At 49.3% G+C, this 23,767-nt stretch overlaps 7 protein-coding genes across 7 annotated transcripts; 3 read left to right on the top strand and 4 right to left on the bottom strand.

Moving 5' to 3' along the window:
- Positions 1-50: 50 nt before the first annotated feature.
- On the bottom strand, positions 51-2,027 carry P170DRAFT_471421 (MFS general substrate transporter; the record flags this gene model as incomplete). Its single annotated transcript, XM_024852837.1, has 6 exons — positions 51-744; positions 825-1,214; positions 1,288-1,494; positions 1,549-1,672; positions 1,721-1,854; positions 1,924-2,027. 6 exons carry the CDS (start codon positions 2,025-2,027, stop codon positions 51-53), a joined length of 1,653 nt encoding a protein of 550 aa, XP_024706791.1.
- A 2,074-nt stretch (positions 2,028-4,101) lies between these two features.
- On the bottom strand, positions 4,102-4,973 carry P170DRAFT_422498 (uncharacterized protein; the record flags this gene model as incomplete). The annotated part of the gene is made up of 5 exons (XM_024847438.1): positions 4,102-4,610; positions 4,659-4,736; positions 4,791-4,809; positions 4,878-4,905; positions 4,960-4,973. 5 exons carry the CDS (start codon positions 4,971-4,973, stop codon positions 4,102-4,104), a joined length of 648 nt encoding a protein of 215 aa, XP_024706790.1.
- Positions 4,974-6,773: 1,800 nt separating this feature from the next.
- Positions 6,774-15,276, top strand: P170DRAFT_453200 (polyketide synthase module; the record flags this gene model as incomplete). Its single annotated transcript, XM_024851343.1, has 12 exons — positions 6,774-7,735; positions 7,919-8,037; positions 8,079-8,620; positions 8,679-8,799; positions 8,852-9,011; positions 9,059-10,064; positions 10,126-11,463; positions 11,517-11,849; positions 11,909-11,970; positions 12,040-12,128; positions 12,184-13,946; positions 14,004-15,276. 12 exons carry the CDS (start codon positions 6,774-6,776, stop codon positions 15,159-15,161), a joined length of 7,653 nt encoding a protein of 2,550 aa, XP_024706789.1. The 3' UTR covers positions 15,162-15,276.
- A 202-nt stretch (positions 15,277-15,478) lies between these two features.
- On the bottom strand, positions 15,479-16,624 carry P170DRAFT_352901 (phosphatidylserine decarboxylase; the record flags this gene model as incomplete). Its single annotated transcript, XM_024843945.1, has 1 exon — positions 15,479-16,624. One exon carries the CDS (start codon positions 16,622-16,624, stop codon positions 15,479-15,481), a length of 1,146 nt encoding a protein of 381 aa, XP_024706788.1.
- Positions 16,625-17,458: 834 nt separating this feature from the next.
- Positions 17,459-18,364, bottom strand: P170DRAFT_461733 (alpha/beta hydrolase; the record flags this gene model as incomplete). Its single annotated transcript, XM_024852054.1, has 1 exon — positions 17,459-18,364. The coding sequence occupies one exon, from the start codon at positions 18,362-18,364 to the stop codon at positions 17,459-17,461; it is 906 nt and encodes a 301-aa protein (XP_024706787.1).
- Positions 18,365-19,344: 980 nt separating this feature from the next.
- P170DRAFT_487416 (2,3-butanediol dehydrogenase) lies at positions 19,345-20,665 on the top strand (the record flags this gene model as incomplete). Its single annotated transcript, XM_024853953.1, has 3 exons — positions 19,345-20,066; positions 20,116-20,234; positions 20,283-20,665. Coding segments are annotated over 3 exons (975 nt in total), but the record flags the coding sequence as incomplete, so codon positions are not given.
- An 844-nt stretch (positions 20,666-21,509) lies between these two features.
- Positions 21,510-23,613, top strand: P170DRAFT_400377 (flavin-containing monooxygenase; the record flags this gene model as incomplete). The annotated part of the gene is made up of 4 exons (XM_024846325.1): positions 21,510-21,801; positions 21,853-22,270; positions 22,332-22,938; positions 22,990-23,613. 4 exons carry the CDS (start codon positions 21,510-21,512, stop codon positions 23,611-23,613), a joined length of 1,941 nt encoding a protein of 646 aa, XP_024706785.1.
- Positions 23,614-23,767: the final 154 nt, after the last annotated feature.

The raw sequence follows: 23,767 nt of genomic DNA, 5'->3' as shown, positions 1-23,767 counted from the left end.
CCGAATTGTTAGATGAAAAATTTGCCAATTCATCTGGCCCCGGGCCATTTCTAACCCGCCGATCTTGGTTTCACAATGCGAATCTGATGCTTTTTCCATATCATCGCGATAACCAATACTTGCGCTAGAGCAAAGCCTCCCACCATTTTCATCTGCAGGTTATACGCCTCCGCGAAGGTCCGACGGACGTCGATCTGCACCGCCTCCGGAAACTTATCAATAGCTTGTGCCGTGTCCTTCACCGCATCGATCTGTTCGGGGGCTAGAAAAGAAGCGAGGCCATCGGTGAGATGAGTGTTCAGCATCGTCGTGGCGATGGCGACTCCCAATGCACCACCGACCTGCCGACCCTGAGTTGCCGTCCCCATCGCAATTAGTTGGTCTGGTTCGTCGACGGACTCAGGGACAAGCATGTACAGTGCTGACCCGGTGATTCCAATCCCTAACCCAAACATCGCGAAGTACCCGAACTGGCCGAGCCAAAGATCCACGGTGGTGGGAATCTCGGACATCAGGAAGAACCCGACGCTCTGGAGAACCCACCCAGCCCCGAGCGTATAGACAAATGGGACCTTGAATTTGGTCATCAAGGTTGAGCTTATTATTCCTCCGACAGGATTGCTGAGTGAGTATGCGAGCAACTTTACGCCGGCCCCGAGTGGAGAGCTTTTGTTGACTGTTTGGTACCGTTGGGGAAGCTCAATGACGGATACCACGAGAGCTGGACCTGTTAAGAACCATCCTCTGAGCGGAGCCGTATATGCATTAGTACGAGTTTTTCGGTGTCTTGACTTTCAGCGTCATGGCAGAGATGCGAGACTCACAAGACACATCCCATAAATACCCGACTCTTGGTAAGTCGCCAGGGCAGGATAGGATGAATCGCCCAGGACCGTCGACTGAGGAACCATATCCATGCCAGAAACGCAACCCAGAGCGCGCCTGAAACGACAAAAAAGCTAATGATTACGCCTGATGACCATGTGAAATCGACGGTGCCCTCTTGGAGTGCAGCCACCAGAAGCATCGATGCTGCTAAAATGAGGAATGCGCCTAGGAAGTCCACCTGCCGAAGGAATATCCCCTGATTCTTCAGGAATGATTTCATCCATGTCCCTGCCGGGTTGGTAGCACTTCTTAGCGGTGGAGGGTGAGGGTAGTGGTACGGCATTGCGATAAGGATGCATAACCATGCGACGGCGCCGGCTGGAACGCTGTGAGGTTAAATAGGGGTGTCAGTATGCATGTGCATGATGCGACGCTGGTTATCCTGTGAGATTGGCCTACTTCAATAGAAAGATCCAGCGCCAGCCGCCCGCGTTATTGATTGCACCACCGCAAATCGGGCCCAGCACCAACCCGAGTGATATCATAACACCCGCTAAGGCGGCGATGGTCCCATATCTCGACGGGTGCATCAAGCGCAAAAAGCCAAAGGTACTTAAGGCAAAGACACCAGCCGCACCGATGCCTTGAAAGGCGCGACATATTATTCTGTATTGCCAATCAGTCTGGTCTCATGGCTATGGTGATGGGCGCAAGACAAACAGTTCATTCAGGTTTTGGACTGCTCCGCATCCGCCCGAGAACGCGACAAAGAATGCCAAAGAAGTGAGTAAAGATGCGCGCACGCCGAAAATATCTCCGCATCTCGACCAGATCATGAGGAAGCCTGACCGAAAGTCAGTATCGCTCTACAGGCGGAATGCGTGAAACGTACCCGAGTAGGTGAGTATATACGCGTTGGGGATCCAAGGAGTCTGGTCAAATCCATGCAGTTCGTTTCCGAGGGTGATCAATGAGGTGCTGACAATGCTGATCTCGAGCGTGGGCAGAAAAATGCAGATAGCCAGACTTGAATGAGATAAAGTGATCTTGTCAGCTGGGATGTGCGTAAGAATTGACAGGCAAAAGGCAGCTCACCCAGCACCGGCAACCCATAATCGCACACCGTGAAGGAAGAACTCAGGCTGTTTCTCTGTGGAGCATGTTGACTCCTTCTCTTCGAGCTCCGTGAAGCCGTTCATCGTAGCTTATTTACCGTGGCAAAGAGGCGTTTGAACTTCTTAGTTGAGGAAAGGTGCAACGGGTCTACCTTGTCTATCTCAGTCAAATAGAACACGGATCGATTCGATTCTTCAAGGATCGTAGCAAGCAACACTGACGGTGATCCTTCGTAACGTGACCCATTCAGGACGATCGAATCCAAGCTTCCCAGCTCTATTGACGTGTGTCGAGCTGTAGAGGTACCTCGGCAGCCTAGAACCCTGGGATCGACACGGCTACGAACTCAGACAAAATCGCGCATGCAAAAGCTTCAGCCAAAGCCAAAATAGCATCTACCAAGTCTGCTCGACCCGCGGTCGACCATGTAACGGCTCCGAGTGGAAACCCGCCGCCATTCTATCCGAACTGCCAGCAAATCTGACTTTGCCTATTGTCGATCATGTGGGGCAAGCGATATGCTTTCTGCTTTCATATACTTTAGCTTCCTAGATCAACAAATAAAGCTTTGCCTCCGATAGCTGTGGCTGCTATTGTTTGTGTAACCTTTGAGGTCCGGGTGCTTCTGCAATTTCGCCACTCCCACCGCCGGGGGGTATGATGGCGATGGCCACTACACTAGCTATGATTAGGACAATTAACTTCGATCGCGTGAGAAGGGTCCATGGTAATCTTCCGCGCAAAGGATATACGGTGGTGGAGCTGCTATACATGATACCTTGCAGACACGCTCCTTTCGTGATTGATTGTGTTAGAGTTACACTGTCATTACTCTGCGGCAAAGGCCGTGGTGGCAGCTGAACATGGATAGATAGTGGCGGTCACAATGAAAGGCGGGGCTCTAGAGCACGACAAGCCATTGACATAGAACGAACTGTAAAAGTTTAGAAGCTCAAGCGGAAATAGCAGCAAATGTTTTAGTGGATGATATGATGGCGTGTCTAGCTACACAAGGTGAACGAAAGCGATAGAACTTCTCAGGACTGTTGAAACCTGTGCTTCATATTGCTGATTATCAAATGGGGTCACCTGACATCACCTGATTCATCAGAATCACCTGATTTAGCCCCACAACCAAAATTATTCAAAATTCACTACAACTTTACTTTCACTTTATTGAACTCTCACTTCCACCACCAAATTGTATGAGAAAAGTGAGGTGAAACTGAGCTCAATGTGAGCGGAAAATGAAAAAGAAAAATCTCTGAAGAATTTCCTATTTTGGACTAGCTTATCTTCCTAATTAGAAAATTACCGGTCGCTAAAATCCTATAGAAGTCAGAAAACATAATTCGATGAATTTCCTATTAAGGAAATTAAAAGTTTATTTTAACCACTGCGATCAATAGCTTTGTTTAGATGATTAATATAAAGGGTCTAGAATGTCTCGCCTATTCATTTTATAAGCCATAAAGTAAATATTGCTACCCTGGTTATTCTGATATTATTTAAATGATTTTATTATAATTTATGTGTTGAATCTCGATTGTTCTGATTATTCTGATCATGAAATCTTAATCATTTAATTATTTAAATAATTAAATATTAATTTAATAATGATCTATGAGGTTAATCTTAAAGGCCTAGATTAATAATATGACTCACAGGTGAAGGCCTAGAAAGATCTGATAATTTCATATTTGCGATATTTACTTAGGGCCAGATTAAATTAGCCCTGATTCAATTGTCTATAAATATGCAGTCAATGACCTGCATTAATTCATTCTTTTTATCAAGTTAATTTACCCACTTAATTCATTTAATTGAATTTCATTTATTCATTCAATCAATTTCATCTATCTACATGCATAGCGAATGGTAGGACCTCTGGTCTATCTATTTCAGATCTAGGTGGTCCAGGTGAACTGTTTACTTCATCTGACTGATCGATTTCCTTTATTCTATCAAGCCATTTGAAATTTCTATTCAACCCACGTGACCTACCTACCCCATCTGACAGTTATGAGCCCGGGTTAGCATTTCATCTGACACTGATAAAACTCATCATAGATAATTGACAATTTCCACTGACTGTAGAATCTTATCCCCCCTTGCCCTATGTCCTCTCGGCTCGCCCCATCCCGTCACCGGCCAACGTTAAACAACACCGGCACGTAGAATTGCCCGATCAATGGCTTTCACCATGCCGATAGTATCATCTGCCGAGGTGGGAATTTCATGGCCCTTACCATGGACATACATGGATCTTCTATCCGGGTTGCAGATTCCCAAACCACATTCTGCATTAGCCCGGCCCTCGCAGTCATCACAGCTTCCCCAGATATGCGCCGTAGGAATCTTCAAATCTTCGGCGGAGAGCTGAAGTTCTGCCGTCTCGCCCAGCCCAAGAGACTTTAGCTGGTCAGGGCCAATGGCGTTGGAGAAGAAAACTCCCATTTTGACAGGCACGTCTTGCTGCTGTTGACGCCAAAGCAGCCACAATATAGCAAGACTGGCCCCCGCGCTGAACCCGATCACACCGTCGAAAGGGCCTTCGTTGGCAACGTAATCATCCAGCCCTTCCACGGCGTGTCTCCATGACGCGGCATCCGATGGCTCAGAGTAGGAAAATGCTTGCTCGTCCGCGGACAGACTGCCCTTGAGCGCTGGACGATGTTAAAGAAAATTCAGGCTCAACCGAAATTTCTACATACCGGGATGAGCCTCGCATGGGAAACAACCTTCGACAAAGTCGTAGGTATGTCGGCCTCCGAGCTCGTATCGGACAGCAGCTAAGTCTCTTCGTCAGATAACAGTGACAGTCATGATAGATGGCTGTGGCTTACCAATCTGCTGTTGCAGAAGCTGTGGAACTCAGGGAGTTAGCCCATATTGCCTCTTTTCGTCTGTGGGTTGGATCCATAAAAGCTCACCCGGGAATTGCTTCCAGTACCGTGTAGACTATTCTCGGTTGTCAGTCTATAGGGAAATTTCAGATGTGCAGGGTGTACTAACCAGAAGAACCGCATGTTGGAATGGTCAAAGTTCGATGTAGGGACGTGAGATTAACAATGAATAGCAGATTTGAAACCGATGGATTCAGATGAAAAGAAGTACGAGCACTGAGCAACTTATGAATCCGAGCCTTGACAGTGTGGGCCTTTGCACTGGAGAAACGGCCACCACTAGGGAAGGTCTTCTGATAGCTATTCTCAGTGATGTAATTTAATCTAGACCAAGATAAACAGTCCGTGAGCTCAGAGATCGACAAGCTTCAAGGGCAGAAAATAACGCACTGTCGTAATCTATGGTATTGGTGGTTTGCACGTCATTGACAGAGCTCGGTCCCTCAGATCGTCAAGTGACATTCACATATCGAAGGCTTGCCTTCTGGATCGGAGTCCGAGGGTCACAACAGTTCCGTTGCTATGGATGATCTATCCCATACACATCGTGTCGTTGCCTCCACGGTCAATGGTCAAGTGCTCATTGAAGACCGAATCTATGCAGATCATTTCCCTCACAGACCAGGAATATCGTGGTCCTTCAATGATTGCGGATGCTAGGAACATAGAACTTATCTTTATGGGTCAGTAAAACGATGGCGAGATAACAAACCTTCCATATAATGGACTCGTCCTATCGGAAGTTTCCGTACCTAGAGATCATGACTATTGTATGACCGATAGTCCCGCCACCACATAATCCGATAGGGCTTAGCACCTCTATCATCCCACTCGGTTTAGAGCCCATTCACTCGGAATGAAATTAAATAGTAAATTTTCGTTGTTCAAAGGGCATGGAAGTGGCGTCGAGACCATCTTCCTAAATTGGGTATTTGCGCATGGTCGAGGTTTAAAAGCGATAGAAAAGGACTATATTTCCGTGATATCTGATTGAACTTACAGGGACAAATTCCTCGCAGTCTGAACTCTGTAGAAAGCGCAGCTACTAATGTGTTGTCAGCATAGTAGAAGGGTTTAGACTGTAATCCTAGCGACATGGCGTGAAGTATATTTTGAGAAGGGCCGGTGCCAACCACGGTTGAAAGCCAAAATTGGAAAAGCTTCTTCGACACTTTGTGAAGTGAAGGCGTATACATTCTCTGGGATCGGATCTCGCCAAAAAGTATCCTAAGCCCATCCGAGGCAGACGCAAAGTATGATGACCGCCAAAAAAAGATGGAACAAAAGACCCCTCGTCGCCCTGCTGACATAACCACCCAGCTTTTCTCCACTTTCCCACTTTTCCACTCTTCAACTCCTCTTCACCTCCACAACACGAGCTTGATCGCACTTGACTCGACACCAAGCTCCCATTCCCTACTCCACCATCGTGGAGGTTATTTCATCCATCTGAATGGGCTCTGTTTTGCCGGGTTTGCCTCCACATCCACATGTATCTAGCGATCGGCGTTGTTGACAGCGTCTGGACAGTGGCGCAACGCGCCGTTCCAGGAGCTTGGTCGAGAATGCGACGATCATTTGGCGCGTTTGTGTCCACAAATGGGTCTGATCGGGAGCTTGTAAAGGAATGGACACGGATCGGACTCGGAGACTGCAGCACTATCTGCAATGGACCGAACGGATTGGTGGAATCTGGCCCGTTGCAGCAGCGATCAGCCATCGGTCAATGAAGCTCGGGTTTAGATCCAACGACTTTGAATTCTCAAAGGCATGATGATGAAAGCGCGCTTATCACCGAGGTCGTGTGCAGCCGGAGAGAAGACCATATAGAAAGGGCTCTTCTGCCGGCCGGCCACGGAGTCTCTTGGAGCAGAAAGAATTTCAACAATCTTTTTCTGACAGTTATTTCCCTAACACCACACTATGTCTGAATTTCAGCAAGACCCTCTCCCGGCACTGGCCGTTGTAGGTCTGTCACTCAAGTTCCCAGAGGAAGCGGTGTCTCCTGATGCATTCTGGAATATGATCATCGAAGGGAGGTGCGCATCCAAGGAGTTTCCGCCAGACCGTTTCAACATTGACGCCCATTACAACCCGGACCCAAACCGCTTAGACTCGGTGTCTAACCGCGGGGGTCACTTTCTCACCGAAGATCCCAGCCTTTTTGATGCCCCTTTTTTCTCCATAACTGCGGCTGAGGCCAGTGCGATGGATCCGCAGCAACGACTGGCCCTTGAAACATCATACCGCGCTCTCGAAGATGCGGGACTCACCATGGAACGGGTGGCCCGCTCAAGAACATCGGTCTTCACCGGGGCGTCCACCAATGATTATCAGGCGATGCTTACCCACGACCCGCTGAACGTCCCCAAGTTTACTGCTACGGGAACCTCCCCGAATATGCTTTCAGGTCGTGTGAGCTGGTTCTTTAACCTCGCCGGCCCCAGCGTCACCGTTGACACTGCCTGCTCGAGTGGCCTGGCGGCCATTGACCTGGCATGCAAATCGATTTGGAGCGGTGATGCATCTATGGGAATCGCCCTCGGGGTGAACGCAATTCTCAGCCTTGAAACCACCCTCAGTCTAAGTAACCTAGGTCTTCTGTCTAAAGACAGTCGGTGCTTCAGCTTCGATAGCCGTGGAAATGGCTTCGCTCGTGGTGAGGGCATCGGCGCCATTGTGATCCGACCTCTGGGGGATGCCATCCGAGACGGTGATTGTATTAGATCTGTCATACGGTCTACTGCGATGAATCAGGATGGAAAGACCCCGGGTATCACGTTGCCGAGCATTGAAATGCAAGAACAGCTCATTCGTGAAACCTATCATAAGGCTGGTCTTGATTTGGACTCTACTCGCTATTTTGAAGCGCATGGAACGGGTATGTGCGTGCTCTACGTCGAATGTCTCCATGCTGACTCAGATCAAAGGAACGGCGGTGGGCGACCCAATTGAGAGCAAGGCCATTGGCTCTGTCTTTCGATCCGTTCGCTCGGCGGACGATCCCTTGTATCTGTAAGGACTCATTAATATTTCCTGATCCCTTCATTGTTTTAACGTTGCACCAGGGGATCTGTGAAATCCAATATCGGTCATCTTGAAGGGGGTAGTGGAATAGCAGGGGTTTTGAAAGCAATCCTTGCTTTGGAGAAGGGATTCATCCCACCCAATAGCGAGAACTATGAAAGTCTGAATCCCCGCATCGATGACGACTTTCTGAACATCAAGGTATGGAAGACACTGAAAGTATTTACTTGCAAGTACTAATGCCCATCCAGATAGCGAAGCGTCCAGTGCCATGGCCTACTGACGGTCTTCGCAGGGCGTCAGTCAGCTCATTCGGCTTTGGGGGGACCAACGCACACATTGTGCTTGACGACGCTTATAACTACCTTCAATCCCGTAATCTCACAGGAAGCCACAATACCGTTCGCAAGCCTGGCTTCCCGCAGGGGGTCGAGGCCCGTGATTCCAGTATTACAAAGCCCGCAAATGCTGTATCAAAGCTTCTAGTGTGGTCCTCATGGGATGAAAAGGGCATTCAACGTCTGCAGGACACATGGAAACCATTTCTATCCGAAATCCAATCCGATAACCGTGCTTCATTTCTGCATGACCTAGCGCACACTCTGGCCAGTCGACGAACTCACCACCCTTGGAAGACCTTCGCCATCGCCGGTTCATCGGATGATTTCACCACGATTGCAGATAAATTTGCCCCTGCAGAACGGTCGCTTACCTCGCCAAATATGGCGTTGGTATTTTCGGGGGTAGGCGAGCACCCTATGCCTTCTCTTCGCGTTGCACGCTAACGAGGATGAAATATAGCAAGGAGCACAGTGGTTTGCCATGGGCCGGGAGCTGCTCCACTCCACTCCCCTATTTCTACAGAGCATTCAAGCAGCATCGGCATATTTGACTTCCCTGGGCTGTGAATGGGATCTTCTTGGTAAGTATCGTGCTTTATAATGATTGAAATAACTTCTAAACAACCTTTATAGATGAGTTCCAAAAGTCACAGGCCGAATCGCGTGTCAACAAGCCCGAGTTTAGTCAAACCATGTGTACTGCCCTTCAGGTCGCCCTGGTTGATTGTCTGACTGCGTGGAATATTGTTCCTCACGCGGTGGTGGGCCATTCCTCTGGGGAAATTGCTGCTGCGTAAGTTATCGCTATCATTCTCAATATAGCCCACTGACTTTGTTTAGTTATTCTGCCAACGCGATCACTCGAGAGTCGGCTTGGAAGATAGCTTATCAACGAGGAAGATTGAGCGGCAGACTTGAGACCAGCAGCCCGAGACAGGGTTCAATGTTGGCAGTTGCTCTTTCTGCCAAAGATGTAACACCTTACTTGGATGCGGTGAAACTCCAAGAGAAGGAGGCAAACTTGAATATTGCCTGCGTCAATAGTCCGACGAGCGTCACGATCTCTGGATACGAGATCCTGATAGATGCTCTTAAAGAGCAGTTCGATGAGGCAAACGTGTTTGCTCGAAAGTTAAAGGTAGGCGTTGGTTATCATTCAGCGCAGATGCAAGAAATTGCGGAAGAGTATGAAGAGGCCCTTGGTGTCTTAGAAAAGCCTTCTGCGACGGAGAAGCATGTGCCCCAGATGGTCTCGTCTGTTACTGGCACCTGGATAGATTCCAAGGCACTTCGTATTCCGCGTTATTGGGTACGAAATATGGTCTCACCTGTCCTATTCTCTGACGCCTTATCAACGATCTGCTCTGGTTCATCGACCGACCCGACCAAGAAACTGGATTACAGTCATCGCAGGCGGAAGCCGATCCACCACTTGATTGAGGTGGGCCCTCATGCCGTACTCCAGGGCGCCTGCAAAGACATTCTCAAGTCTGTGGAGAAGGAAAAATCAGTTGCCTACGTTTCTGTATTGGTGCGCAACGTTTCAGCCTCTGAGACAGCGCTCTCTGCAGTTGGTAAACTCTGGTGTGCTGGGTATCCGGTCGACCTCACTTCCGTCAACATGGACCCCGTCAGACGTCCGCAGACATTGGGAAATCTTCCTCAGTATCCATTTGACCACTCCAGGTCTTACTGGCATCACAACCTGATAAGCAGAGGAGTCCGTCATCGTCGGTTCGGTCGAAATGACTTGCTTGGAACTCCCGTGCCACTCTGGAATCCATTGGAGGCGCAATGGCGAAACATCATCCGACCGTCTGAAATCCCGTGGGTTTCAGACCATAAGGTACGCCCCATTAAGCTCTCCGATCTAACTTGGAAGACAGGTTCTCTAACTATTTTGACAGGTTAATGGTACGATTTTGTACCCTGGAACGGGAATGCTAGTTATGGCTATCGAAGGCGCAAAGCAAATGGCCGAGCCGGACAAGGCCATCAGCGGTTTCAATATCACAGAAACCAGTTTCAGTGCCGCAGTTCGAATCCCACCCAATAAAGATGCCGTTGAGACAAGCTTTTATATGCGGCCCATCCAGGATGCCGCTTCGAAAAGCCCGAGTTCGTTCAACTTCCGACTTTGCAGTTATGAAGATGAGAACTGGATAGAATGCTGTGCTGGGTCTATTCAGATCGTGTATAGCACGGCCGATCAGTCCTCGCCTCAGAGCGACGACGAACGGATCTCTCGAGAATTGCTCAATTATCAAGCTAAAGGCTACTCTGATCTTCAACACAGGGCCATCTCTGGAATGGACAATGCCGGGATATACGAATTTGCATGCAAGTGTGGACTCGGCTATGGCGAATCCTTCCAGTTGATTAGCAACTTGTCGTTCCACCGCGACGATGATTACCAGGTTGTTGGCCAAATCCGCCGCGGCGAGAAGGGCAATGAAACAATCCATCCGACAACCCTGGACGCAATCATTCAGCAGGCTCTCTGGACGCTGTCGAAATCTGGAACAGAGATGTTTCCCACGGTCGTTCCTAGGAGACTGAAAAAGATGTGGATCTCGCACGAACGGCTTGCTCAGACCCCCAGATCGGAGCTTCTCCGAGCACACGCCACCCGCTTTGATGACCCTCACCACGGTATTATTGGTGACATCCGTGCATTCAATGACAAGCTACAAGAAGTTCTAGTAGATGTCATTGGACTTCAAATGAATGTGGTCAGTGACACAATTACTGAGGATGTCAAAGAAGACACCTTGCAAGACTACAGATGTCACCAGCTCGAATGGAAGCCGGATCCGCAGCTGCTTACCAACAATGAGGTGGTCGATCTCTGCACCAATTCAGTGCAAGACAACTATAACCTGGGTGATGTATCCGAAGAGTTTGCATTTACAATCTTTGTGCGAGTTTTCAAAACACTATCAGAATTGCGCAACCAAGAATACACTCCCTCGCAACCACATCTGAGGAAGTACGTTGACTGGATGATCGAGCAAGAGAGGCGATTTAACGATGGCGAAGTCGTGTTCGCCCGGGAGCCCTGGATAAGTCGGTTCAAGGACCCTGTGTTCATTGAACAGGCAGAAGAGCGTACATCCAAGGCGAATTCCCGAGGATATGTCATTGCTAATGTGTCGCGACATCTTCCACAACTTCTTAGCGGCGAGATAAATCCGTTGACTTTCCTGTTCGAGGGAAACCAGCTGAAGGACTTTTACTTTGAATCTGTACGTTGCGTCATCCCAATTTCTTTAGCTTTTGCTAACCTCTGCCCCGCCAGCTTTATGACACGGTCGGGGTCCACCGACTTGGCGCATACCTGGACATTCTATCTAATCAGAACAACTCCCTGCGGGTGATTGAGGTTGGCGCCGGCACTGGATCCTTCACTGACATCATCATGCGATTTCTTGGTCGCACCGATGATGAATCCAGCGAGCGGAGATATGCCCGCTGGGACTTCACTGACATCTCCCGCTCGTTCTTCAGTGAAGCCCAGGACCTGTTCCGGGCTGAAGGAGATCGTGTTCAATTCAACTCACTTGACATTGAGCAGGACCCTGGCAATCAAGGTTTTGAGTGTGGGACATACGATATGGTTGTCGCATCGCTGGTATGCCAGGAGATTCCGCGTTGCTTGAGACATGAGATAACAACTGACGAATAATTTAGGTACTCCACGCCACGCATGATCTCAAGAAGACGTTGATCAATGCTCGCAGGCTATTGAAGCCGTAAGTATCTATTATCTCCTCTTGCTCCTCCAAAGCTCAAGATATGTTAATTAATGACTTCCTTCGCAGAGGTGGAAAGCTTGTCCTGAATGAGCTTACGGCCCATGACATTCTTCGAACATCATTTATCTTTGGACTGCTCGAAGGGTGGTGGTTGAGTATGTGCCTTTTGGATTAGCCCAATCTACGCCGGCTTTTTACTAATGGTTACAGGTTCCGAATCTTACCGCAAGTTCGGTCCATGTGTGAACGACGCTCGTTGGAATGACTTGCTTCGGGAAACAGGATTCTCCGGACTGGATGTAGCTCTCCGGGACTACGATGACTCGCGTTGTTGGGAATGCAGCGTTTTGGTTGCAACTGCTGTCGAGGAGACGAAGCCAGTGAAGTGCAATTCTGATATCGAGATTTATTACAGCAAAGCCTCGCCCAGACAGACCAGTTCAGCTGAGATTCTGGCAGCTCATTGTCAGCCGCTCACCAAGACATCAGTCAGCTGTTTGCCTATTGAGGACGTTCCGGCGGAAGCCTCGGGAACACCATCCTTGCGGATCTTCCTGGTTGACCTGGAACGCCCGACACTGCCTGAAATGGAGACTCAACTATTCTTCACGTTGCAGCATTTACTGTGCTCAAGCGCTGATGTGTTGTGGATCAACTCTGGTGGTGGTTTGTTGACGTCGAGTCCTCAGCATAGAGTGGTGGATGGGTTGTTGCGAGCGGTCTCCGCTGAGAATGATAAGCATTGCTATGTACTGTCACTGGACCAAGTTGGTGAGGTACAGAATCTGGTCCACCAAACAACCAAAGTGATCAATTTGCTACTCCAGGCCTCGGCAAACAACAAAGACATCGATACGGAGTATCTCGAGGATCACGGCGTGCTTCATATTCCCCGATTGGTGGCTCCGCCTTCATTGAATGAGGAAATGTCCTCTCGAACAAGTTCGACGCACAGCAAGGTACAGAGCTTCGATTGCGGTGTCCCCCTTAAGCTCGACAGTGCCAACTCCAACCTACTTGGTGGGTTCCAATTCATAGAAGATGAGCTTGCAAGTCAGCCTTTGGGACCGGATGAGATCGAAGTCAAGGTTCAGTGTACTGGTGTTAACTTCCGCGACGTGCTCATTGCAGTCGGACAACTGAAGTCACCCCACACTGGATTTGAATGCTCTGGTGTCGTTTCTCGCATAGGAGATGCATGCAAGCGTTTCCAGGTCGGCGACGCCGTTGCGTTACTCTACACGGGCTGCTTTTCGACTTTTATCCGCGTCAAAGAAGCTGAGGCTGTGGTCAAGACCGGGCCTGTTGCGTTCGGCGACGCTGCTGCTGTTCCTGTCAACTTTGCCACTGCCTTCATTGCGATCCACGACGTCGCTCGTATGCGCCCCAACGAGTCGATCTTAGTTCATGCCGGCGCAGGTGGCACTGGGCAGGCCGCAATCCAACTCGCACAGAACCTTGGTGCAGAGGTTTTTGCAACGGTGGGGTCTCAAAAGAAGAAACAATTTCTCATGGACACGTACGGCCTTCCAGAGTCGCACATTTTCTCAAGCCGCTCTACACTATTTGCTCCCGCTATCAAGCAGCGCACCCATGGTAGGGGTATCGATGTGATTTTCAACTCCTTAGCAGGCGAAAGCCTGAAGGCTTCCTGGGAGTGCGTCGCGTCGTATGGTCGCTTCATAGAAATTGGGATCAAAGATATTCTAGCCAACGACTGCCTTCCAATGGGCCAATTCCTCCACAATGTCTCGTTCAGTGCGGTGAATCTGGCTTCGATGATGAATGACCGACCAGACAAATGTGCGACGGCGCTGGATTCTGTGTTCAAGATGATGGCAGAAGGCAAGCTTCAGCCAGCACGAGAAGTGCAGCTTTACGGTATTGGCGACATGGAGTCGGCCTTCCGTTCAATGCAGAGTGGAAAGCATATTGGCAAAATAGTTATTGAGATGCGAAAGGATCAAGTCAAGGTAGGACACCCCATTCTATTTGCTCTATCCTCTCTGAAACGGCACTAACCTTCTTAGACCGTCTTGAACACTCACCCCAGCACGTCCCTAGATTTCAATGGCACGTATATCATCTCGGGTGGGCTCGGAGGCCTCGGACGTACAATTTCCACCTGGCTGGTTGACCGGGGTGCGCGCAATTTGCTGCTCCTCTCACGCTCCGGGGCCCGCAGTCCCAAATCCGCTGAGCTATTGCAAGAGCTTTCCGCCAAGGGCGCAAATGTCATGATACCGCGCTGCGACGTGGCAGATGAGAAATCCCTGGCCAGAGTCTTATCCGAGTGCCAGGAACGCATGCCCCCGTTCAAGGGATGCATCCAAGCCGCGATGGTGTTGCGGGATTCCAGTTTCGGGTCGATGACCCACCAGGCTTGGCAGGAAGCAGCATCCCCCAAAATCCAGGGCACGTGGAACCTTCACCAGCAGCTTCCCCCCGGCATGGACTTCTTCGTTATGTTGTCGTCCATCACCGGCCTTGTCGGAAGCAAAGGCCAGGCCAACTATGCTGCGGGCAACAGTTTCCAAGACGCCCTGGCGCGCCATCGTGTCGGGCTCGGAGAAAAAGCGACATCCTTGGATCTGGGTGCCGTTGGTTTCACTGGTGCCATTGTCGAAGACGCAAAACTAGCGGATAAGTTCTTGAACAATTCGCCCTTCGTCGTCATCACTGAGCCGGAGATGCATGGCGTGCTGGATATTTACTGTGACCCACACGCGGGGCCCTACACAGCATCCACCTGTCAGACTGCTCTCCGACTGGCACCCCGGGTGGAGAAGATCAACTATGACGTCGATTACTGGATTGACAAGCCGCTCTTCCAACGGCTAGTTCCGCGGAACGGAGCGGGTAGCAACACCGGCTCTTCAGCGGAAAGTGCCAATGTCGCTGCTATGTTGGGAGAGGCGCAGTCACTTGCAGAGGCCAGCGCGGCGGTTATTCAAGCACTTACGGCCAAGCTTTCTAAGGCGCTTTCGATCGCTATGCCTGAGCTCGATGCTAACAAGCCTCTGCACCAATATGGTGTGGACTCGTTGGTGGCGGTGGAACTGCGGAGCTGGTTTACCAAGGAGGTGCAGGCAGATATCGCCGTTTTCGATATCTTGGGGAGCTCGACGATCTCTTCGGTTGGACAATTGGCGACTAGTAAGAGTAAGCTGAAGGGTGAAAAGTGGTGAGTTCCGGGCTTTTCTTTAAACAGAAAACATCTTATGAGGATTATAACCAGGAGCCTGTGATATAAAGTTACATGTTATTTGTTGATAGTAGCAGGAGTTTAGAGAATTAATTGTTAGAACCTTTTCAAATATTTACTTTATGCATCATCCCTAAACATATAGTTGAGTGCTTACATCTACGGAGACTGGGCCGGTCTGGTCCCTGACCCTGTGGTCTCGCCGCTCGTGCTCCTATAAAACATTGCACATGAAAGAAAAGGAAAAGAAAGGAAAAGACAACAACGGAGGCCGTCAAGGCTTTTCAACGGACCATTATCTTAATATGCCATAGACCTTCCGATCCTCTCGCCCATTTTGAGCGGTTGATCAGGATCAACAAAAGTTTCCACATGACTCGACTGCTGAAAGACCAGCACGACATCAGACCCACCGAACTGAAAAAACGACATCTCATCTCCTTTGCGTAGCTCATCGCCCTCACGAACTGTAAACCTCACAGAAGACACCTGGCTCATCCCAACAGGTAGAACTGCGACCAGGCCCACCGGGGTATCAAGCACAACGAGGCCGCGCGTCTGACACCATTGGAAGCCTTCTCCATCGACAGCGATCAACGAGCTTCCCGTAGGCTTGCTCTTCCTTCGTGATTCCAATGATCCCTCCGCTGGAGTGACCTCCAGAAAGACCTGTCCTTGGATTGTCTTCGCCTCTAGGACCTGCCCGGATACCGGCGCATGCTGTCTGTGATAATTGGTAGTCGTTAAGAAGAAGTGCATGAATGTTCCCCCTTTGAATTCGTCCGCGTATTGGCTGTCCTGGAGGAGCTCGGTCATCTCCCAGGGGATTCCTTTGAAGGTAACGCGTCCAGTATCGTCCACTGGCCAGGAGCCCGCAAATCCGCAGTCCACAGGGCTCACGATGGTGGGCGGGGTTTCTTTTTCGGCTATCGGGCGACGATCAGGTTTGATTTGTCGCGCGAAGAACTCGTTGAAGCTCTTCCAGCCGCCTTCGGGCTCGATGTAGTCTTCAAGTCGATAGTGTGGTGATCCTCTGAACGTTTGCAACGACTGTTCGGTGAGGGAGTCTGGTGTGTCGAGAAAGAGACCTAGGCATTTTGCGTAGACTATCATCCACTGAGAGAGCCAGGACAAAGGCGCTCTTGCCGTGGAGGGGTGGATTGGACTTTGCAGTTTGTATATGGGCTTTTGGTTGAAAATGAAGTGAATGAGCATTAGCCTCTCGAGGACCTCGCCTGAGGTGCTGTTTTCCACAGGCACCCATGTTAAGAGGTTGCTTAGGAATGTGTAAAACCCGTTGAGAGAGGTGATGCCGTGTCTCTTGGTTGCAATTGGGGCCTCAATCTGGGCGTTTGCCACGGCCTTTTTAAAGGCATTTTCCCAGTACTTGTCCTGGGCAATTGCAGCCGAGAGAATAGCAACGATGCTCACTGGTTTGTCATGCATCATCGGACGTGACGAATCTCGGGGCGAAAAAGGAGGGGGAAAAATGAAAAGGAACAATGGAAAAGGAAAATGAAAATGAGGAGAAGAGAAGAAAGGAACGAGGAGGAGAGAGATCAAATTGTAGGAGAAATCAAATGAAATAGATTGAAAATGATACTTGGGAGTGCATACTGCCAGTCAACCGAAAGAGGGTCGAAGCCAGGAAGGTAGAAGTCAATGTATAAATAGCTAGGAATCAATGGAATCTTCTCATTCAAGACATGATTTGTTCATCAACGTGTTAGAAGTGTCCTATCACAAAATGATCACCGTCTTCATGACAAGCGGTGTACTCATTACTCTGCACCGAACAAAGTTTACCCGCTGCAAGGAGACCCAAGCCATTTACGCTAGACAGATGGCTCTGAAATGCAGACAACACGTTTCGTCTGGAACTTGAAACACTGCCTGGCTCGTCTAGCGATCTTCAAACCTTAATACAAGCATTACAACCGCTCGGGAGCGCCGGGTGCGGGAGCTTTTCCTTACTTTCTATCAAACACACAGCGAGAGTTATCAAAATGCCGAAAAAGGAAATAGTCTAGAAGAATAACCTGTGCCAGCCAAACCCTGTTCGGAGTGCACTTTCATCAACAGTGGTAAGTATTTGAGAGAGAATATGGGACCATGATATCATAATCTGGAGCATAATCGTCGACGACAAAGGGAATATCTGGGATAGGCTCTCTCGTATTTCCTAGTGGATAAGGACCCCGGCGGGGTTTGGACATGATTCATAGGAGGCAAGGCATCGACCAGGTTCCGTCCTGAGATTGTAAAGAGAGTAACCCTGAGTTAATCGACAGATGGAACTTCGACCTTCTCCTTCAAGAAGTTCACCACGTCATCAATCTCATCTGGTACCTTGTACCAGTGTCCGAAGTCCTCATATGACTTCCACGTCACATCCATCCCAAAATAATCAGACAGGACACATCCCATTCGGTGTCCGAGATTGACTGATACTTTTGGGTCTGCAGATCCATGACCTAGGAATATCGGGGTTTGCAAATGGACCACATCCTCCAAGCTAGTGCCTCCTTCGTGTTGCAAGGGTGGTAAATCGAGGACATCCCGAACATGATTCAGGGCCCTGATAAAAGCAGGAATTTCGCCGTCATCCTCATCATCATGAGCAAAGGGGTCATTATCATCCTGGCCATCATCTTCGACGTCCAAGTTCCACGACTCAACAATCTCGCTCTCAAAAGGCAGCCACCCACTCATGCCCACGAAACCCCCAAGTCGTCCGGAAAAGCCTCCCAGGAGACCAAAGATGGATGCCGCACAACCTTGACTCAGGCCACCGATCACAATACGACTGTATACATCTTCAGTGGTGGAGTTCGATTCTTTGAATAACCGTGCCTCATCATCAACCAATGTTCTCAGGAAGCGGTTAGTTTCCTCTAACCCATCAACCTGTAGCTCAGTTCGAGTGTTGGGATTCTTGAGAGAATAGTTATCGAACCACTGACGTATTGGAATTCGTTTAAGCACCGTGGAGCGACGCTTTTTAGCCGTAGGGAAGATAAACTTGACGGTTGGAAGACGCCGCGCAATGTCGGTGGATTCAAGAAAGACCGAACCGAACTGTTCAGCGTTGCTGCCGCGGCCGTGCAGGAGAATAAACGTATGGGTGTGTTGGTTGCTCCTGGGCGGAATGATCAGAGGAGTGGGGAATGGCTTGGACGAAGCCATGGTGGAGATTGATTGTTTTTTTTGTTTTTTTTTTTTTTTTTTTTTTTTTTTTTTTTTTTGGAGAATGTGGAAGACAGGGCGAGTGGGCTCAGGCTCAGGCTTAGGCTGCCACGCTAAGGAATGCTAGTCCTTGCATTCGATCTGTCTCACCTTGGCGCTCGATCACCCACAGGGAAGAAATTGCACGAAAAACGAAAGCATGGGCATTGGTTGAGCGTTTTCCAGCGAGGAAATACCTGTATAATAACTCTGAAAGGCTCGGTCAGGTATGTGAAACGAAGTTACTTGTTTTAGCAAATGAATGTCTTCTACGCTTAGCGCAGGCGGAAAAGTGGAAAATCGATAGCCACCCACATGTACGATGGCATTTTTGTCCTCCCAAGACTATCCGTCTGGGCAGGGACTGCGTTGTGCATGTAGATTAGTAGACAGGTAGCCTTGTCGATGTACACTTGAACACAATAACCAACCCTCATGTGTCTGAGCATGTATTGAATATATAAAATTGTTCTTCGATGGCTTTACTTCTGTCGTCATCTTTTAGTGAAGAGACATGTTCATATGCGATATCTTAGTTTTGACTTTCCAAAAAGAGCCTTTATTCATTTATAGTAAAGTCAAGTTTCCATGCTGAGTCTGCCTTGGAAGGATTCCCTCTGGAATCATTGAAGCATGACGGAAGTCTCGAGAGTAATGATGTGAGATACAGCATTACATCGGGGTACAAAGTACTACGCTTTTGGAAAATAATCATCCGACCAAGGTCATATTCTCAAGCTCGCAGGTTATGACCGCCGGCTTTCCGCTTAGATGGGTACATTTGCTGATTCAAATCATTCTTAGACTTCCACTGGGCACAACGCTTTCGGTCTTGGTTATTTGAGCTGTATCATTGCACCCCCAAGGGAGAGTAACACGCCAAACCCACCAAGCTACCCTACTTTCTTCACACCGCCAGTATGGCGAAGCTCGAAAGCACTGTCAAGGCATTCCGCTATTATGGAAACAAGGATATCAGGCTGGAGAGCATTCCACAAGAAGGTGCTCTAAAGGAGGGAGAGATCCGTCTTGCCCCAGCGTGGTGCGGTATTTGTGGCACTGACGTTCATGAATATCTCCATGGACCGGTGGTCCCACCAACCGAGCAAAATCCCCATCCTTTAACAGGTGACAAGATGCCTATTACCCTTGGCCATGAATTTTCTGGCACAGTTACAGAAATTCATCCATCCGTTACCCGGTTGAAGGTTGGCAGTACAGTCGCTGTCGAAGGCCTGCTTACGGACGAAAAGTGTTATGCTTGCTCTATCAAGAAGCGTAATATTTGTGACCAGCCCGCGTTTCTGGGATTGTCAGCCAACCCTGGCGGACTCTGTGAGAGTATCGTGATCCCCGAATCCGTCTGCCATGTCCTCCCACCTGGTGTGTTCCTCGAAGCTGGTGCCTTGATTGAGCCACTCTCTGTTGCCTGGCATGCGGTGACAAACTCGGGTATCCGAGCGGGTCAGTCAGCGATCGTCTTTGGTGCTGGTCCCATTGGTCTTGCTGTGATGATCTGCCTGAAGGCGAAAGGCATCACACAGACTCTGGCCTCGGAGCCATCCCAGGCGCGACATAAACAAGCGGCTATGTTTGGTGCCACTCATACCTTCGATCCCACCCACCACGATGTCGTTGCTCGTGCTAAGGAGGTTTGCCAAGGGTTAGTTGATCCCCGCTCTTTCCTATCCGCTGGTAATAATCTTTGTTAGCGTCGGTCCTGACTTTGCCTTTGACGCCTCCGGAGTTCAAGCCACAATTACCGAAGGCGTGAAGGCCATTCGGAAATATGGCATGTACTACAATATTGCCCTATGGAGCAAGCCTGTGAGTTATTCAAGATTCTAGTATACACATTAAGGTCTCACGAGTCCCCAAGCTATTGTCGACATGCATGAGCTTCTCTATTACGGCAAAACCATCAAATCGGACCTCTCCTTCTCTCAGGGAGACTTCGAGTCTGTGCTGGACGCCATTTACCGGGGTGCTATTACGGGAAAGGACATTGAGTAAATGATTACCTCTCGCATTGAGCTGGAGGATCTTGAAGAGAACGGTATCCATGAGCTCATCAAGAACAAGGAAAGGCATGTCAAGATTCTCATCCGAGTCGACAAGTCGCAGCCTCTTCCGTGAGTCTATCCACGATGGCCTCGTCATACGAGACTCAAACATAGGCAGACTCAAGACGACCTGGTCCCAGCGGGAAGAGGACTTCATCGTCGGCATTTTGACGTAGAAGAATTGAATAGTGCTACGCGATTGAACTTTCATTATCAATGGATTTAGTCTTCTTTTCCTTAGCGATGCGTTCTCTGCTGAACACCGGGGGCTTCTGAAACGTAGTGTGATATTTCACGTAGTTTTCTACATACAATCGCCCCTAGTTGACTTCGAAATCCCAATGTGTGACGTCATAGACAACAGGGCGAGAGTGTGGAGCCCCTTAGTGGGATTAGCAACTGTGGTTTGGACTGGAGTTGTTTCTTTCGATCCCCCCTGCTGCGAGAGGGGCAATTTTTCCCGACTGCATCCTTGTTCTTAGATTCCGAAGCGATATTGTTTCCTGTGTCTAGCGACAAATGTCAATTCGCGGGGATGCTTTTCCAAGGAGTACTGTCAATCCAATCAATACCTGAATTCCGAAGTCATGTACGCTTGTAGAGCCGTAGGCTCTCATGAAGTTCATTCTCTTTTGTCAAAACCATGATTCGAAACTTGTCCCTGGCAGTCTCTTCATCTGGGCTTTTTCAAGAATTCCGTATCTTCCCCAGATGGCAGAAATTGGGCTGTCAAGCGTGGATAGAAACATGTAGATTTGCCAAGAATCGTCGACACTCCGCATGTGTTTCGTTTGCCAATAACGCGCTCTGATCGGCTCAAATGGAAGCTAGAACATGGGAAGCTAACATGTCATACACTGTGTCAGGTGTTGTTTGTGTCATCTGGGCCCGGAAAATCGGTACTTAGTACTGCTGTCTGATCGGACTTTTGGTAGCTCATTTTCCAATTTTCCGCCTCCTGATTGTTTTATATGCGTTCGCACAAGCAGTAGAGAGCCATTATAACAATCAATCTGGTTTCTACACCAAACAAGCCCTATAATATGACTGTTGTGAACGGCACAGGGGCTACGACCCAGAGCGACATCGACAACGTGAAGAATGCGCCGTTTACTTACAAAAATGCTTTTACAAAGCCGCCGCTTTCCGACGATTTCATGTATGACTTTAAGTACGATTTTCCTCTTCCAACCATCGGAAGCGCAGATATCTTGGACTTTAGCGCCGAGGATGAGAAGCACAAGAACGCTACTGCTGAGCAATTTCTGAAGGACTTGGAGCGAATTATCGAGAGACATGACTCCAAGGCCTTTGCCGAACTGTTCTTAGACAACGGTGAGTTAGAAGTTTTTTTTTTGCATATGTGAACAACGGAGCTGACCTAAGAAGGGGTCTGGAGAGACAAGCTGGTGTTCAGTTGGGATTATCGATCATTCAATACTCCAGGCCGTATCCAGCGAGCGGCTTCCGACCTGTTTCCGCGTACACCTGTCCGCAATTTCGAGCTCATTGACCCCATGCCTTCGGTTGAGAGACCTTATCCAGACCTTTCCTGGCTTCAGGTCATGTTCTCTTTCCATACCGACCTTGTTAGTGCCAGTGGCGCCCTGAACCTCGTCAATACCAAGTCGGGCTACAGGATTTGGTCTCTCCACACCGTCATCGAAGGCCTCAACGGTCACCCTGAGGTCCCAGCTGGGGACGACCATATGACTGGCGACAAGTCGTGGTATAGCCAACGAGCCGAGGACGACAACTTGGAAGGGGTTGAGCCTGATGTTATTGTCATCGGCGGCGGTCAATGGTGAGCGAGCTGTTGCAGGTGTATGACTTAACTGGTCGCAATTATGCTAATATTGTACCAGTGGCCTTGCCATTGCTGCGCGCCTCAAGGCGTTGGACGTCACTGCCCTGGTGGTTGAGCGCAACCAACGTATTGGTGACAACTGGCGGAATCGATATGAATATCTCTCTCTTCATCTTCCTCACTGGGGTGACCATTTCCCCTACTTTCCCTTCCCTGAGCACTGGCCCACCTACACTCCGGCTGGTAAGATGGCCGACTGGCACGAGTGGTATGCGAGTGCGCTTGAACTGACATGCTGGACGAACTCCAATGTCATTTCCACCGAGAAGAACACCAACGGAGGTTGGTACGTCACCGTACAACGGGGTACTGGCGGTGGAAAGTACACACGCATCTTCCACCCCAAACACGTTGTCCTGGCCATTTCGCTTGCTGGTGTGCCATTTGTTCCGGATATTCCCGGTATTAATAGCTTCCGGGGCTCGGTGAAACATTCGACGCATCGCCACTCTTCCCGTGAGTGGGTTGGCAAGAAGGCCTTGGTAGTTGGGACATCCTCATCGGGATTTGATACTGCGTACGACTTCGCTCGGAGGGGTATCGACGTCACTCTTCTCCAGAGGTCTCCCACATATCTTATGTCATTGGATGAGTCCGTCCCAAGAGTATGTTCTCTAACCAGTGACCAGTTTCACAAAAGGCTAAGACCTGCGCAGATGATCGCGCCTGTATACAACCCCGAAGGCAAGAAACGGGCGGACATTGACACCTCCGATAGAGTTGCCTACGCTCTTCCTACTGGCCCCGCTGAGGAGCTGTTCCGTCGAACGGCGAAGGACATCTGGGACGCAGATGCCGAATTAATTTCAAAGATGGAAAAAGCCGGCTTCAAGGTGTGGAGAGGCCAGCGAGACACAGGTCCTCACACCCTTGCCAATACGCGAAACGGTGGCTTCTACTTCGAAGCTAGTGCTTGTGGTGCTATTATAGACGGCAAAATTAAGATTGAGCAGGGATACCCTATTCGCCTCACTGAAGACCACGTTGTGTTGAATGGCGAGCGGGCCCAAAGATATGACCTGGTCATCTTGGCTACGGGGTTCTCTAGCACAGTTGAGTCTGTTCGTCAGATCTTCGGCGATGAGATTGCTGGCCAGTGCAAGCCAATCTGGGGTATAGATGAGGAGGGGGAGTTCAATGGTGCCTGGAAGCTGAGTGGCGTTGATAACCTCTGGTTCATGGTGGGCTCCCTGCAACACAGTCGGTACCATTCTAAGAAGTTGTCTCTCCGGATCAAGGGGATCCTGAAGGGTATTGCGCCTAAGCCGTACCTTGATTAATTACAGTGGATGTTTGGTTGAGATTGTGTTCCAGTCTATGATATGTTGTTCTGTTGGGTGACAATCTTAACACGTAGGATCATGTTAGTGGCGACCAGTAATCTACACCACAACGAAAGAGTGAAATGAATACGAAAACGACGCGAGCATTCAG

The sequence above is a fragment of the Aspergillus steynii genome, assembly GCF_002849105.1.
Source record: "Aspergillus steynii IBT 23096 chromosome Unknown P170scaffold_2, whole genome shotgun sequence".
Lineage (NCBI taxonomy): Eukaryota > Fungi > Ascomycota > Eurotiomycetes > Eurotiales > Aspergillaceae > Aspergillus > Aspergillus steynii.
The sequence above is the reverse complement of the archived record's forward strand: the minus strand, read 5'-3'. Positions and strand labels throughout refer to the sequence as shown.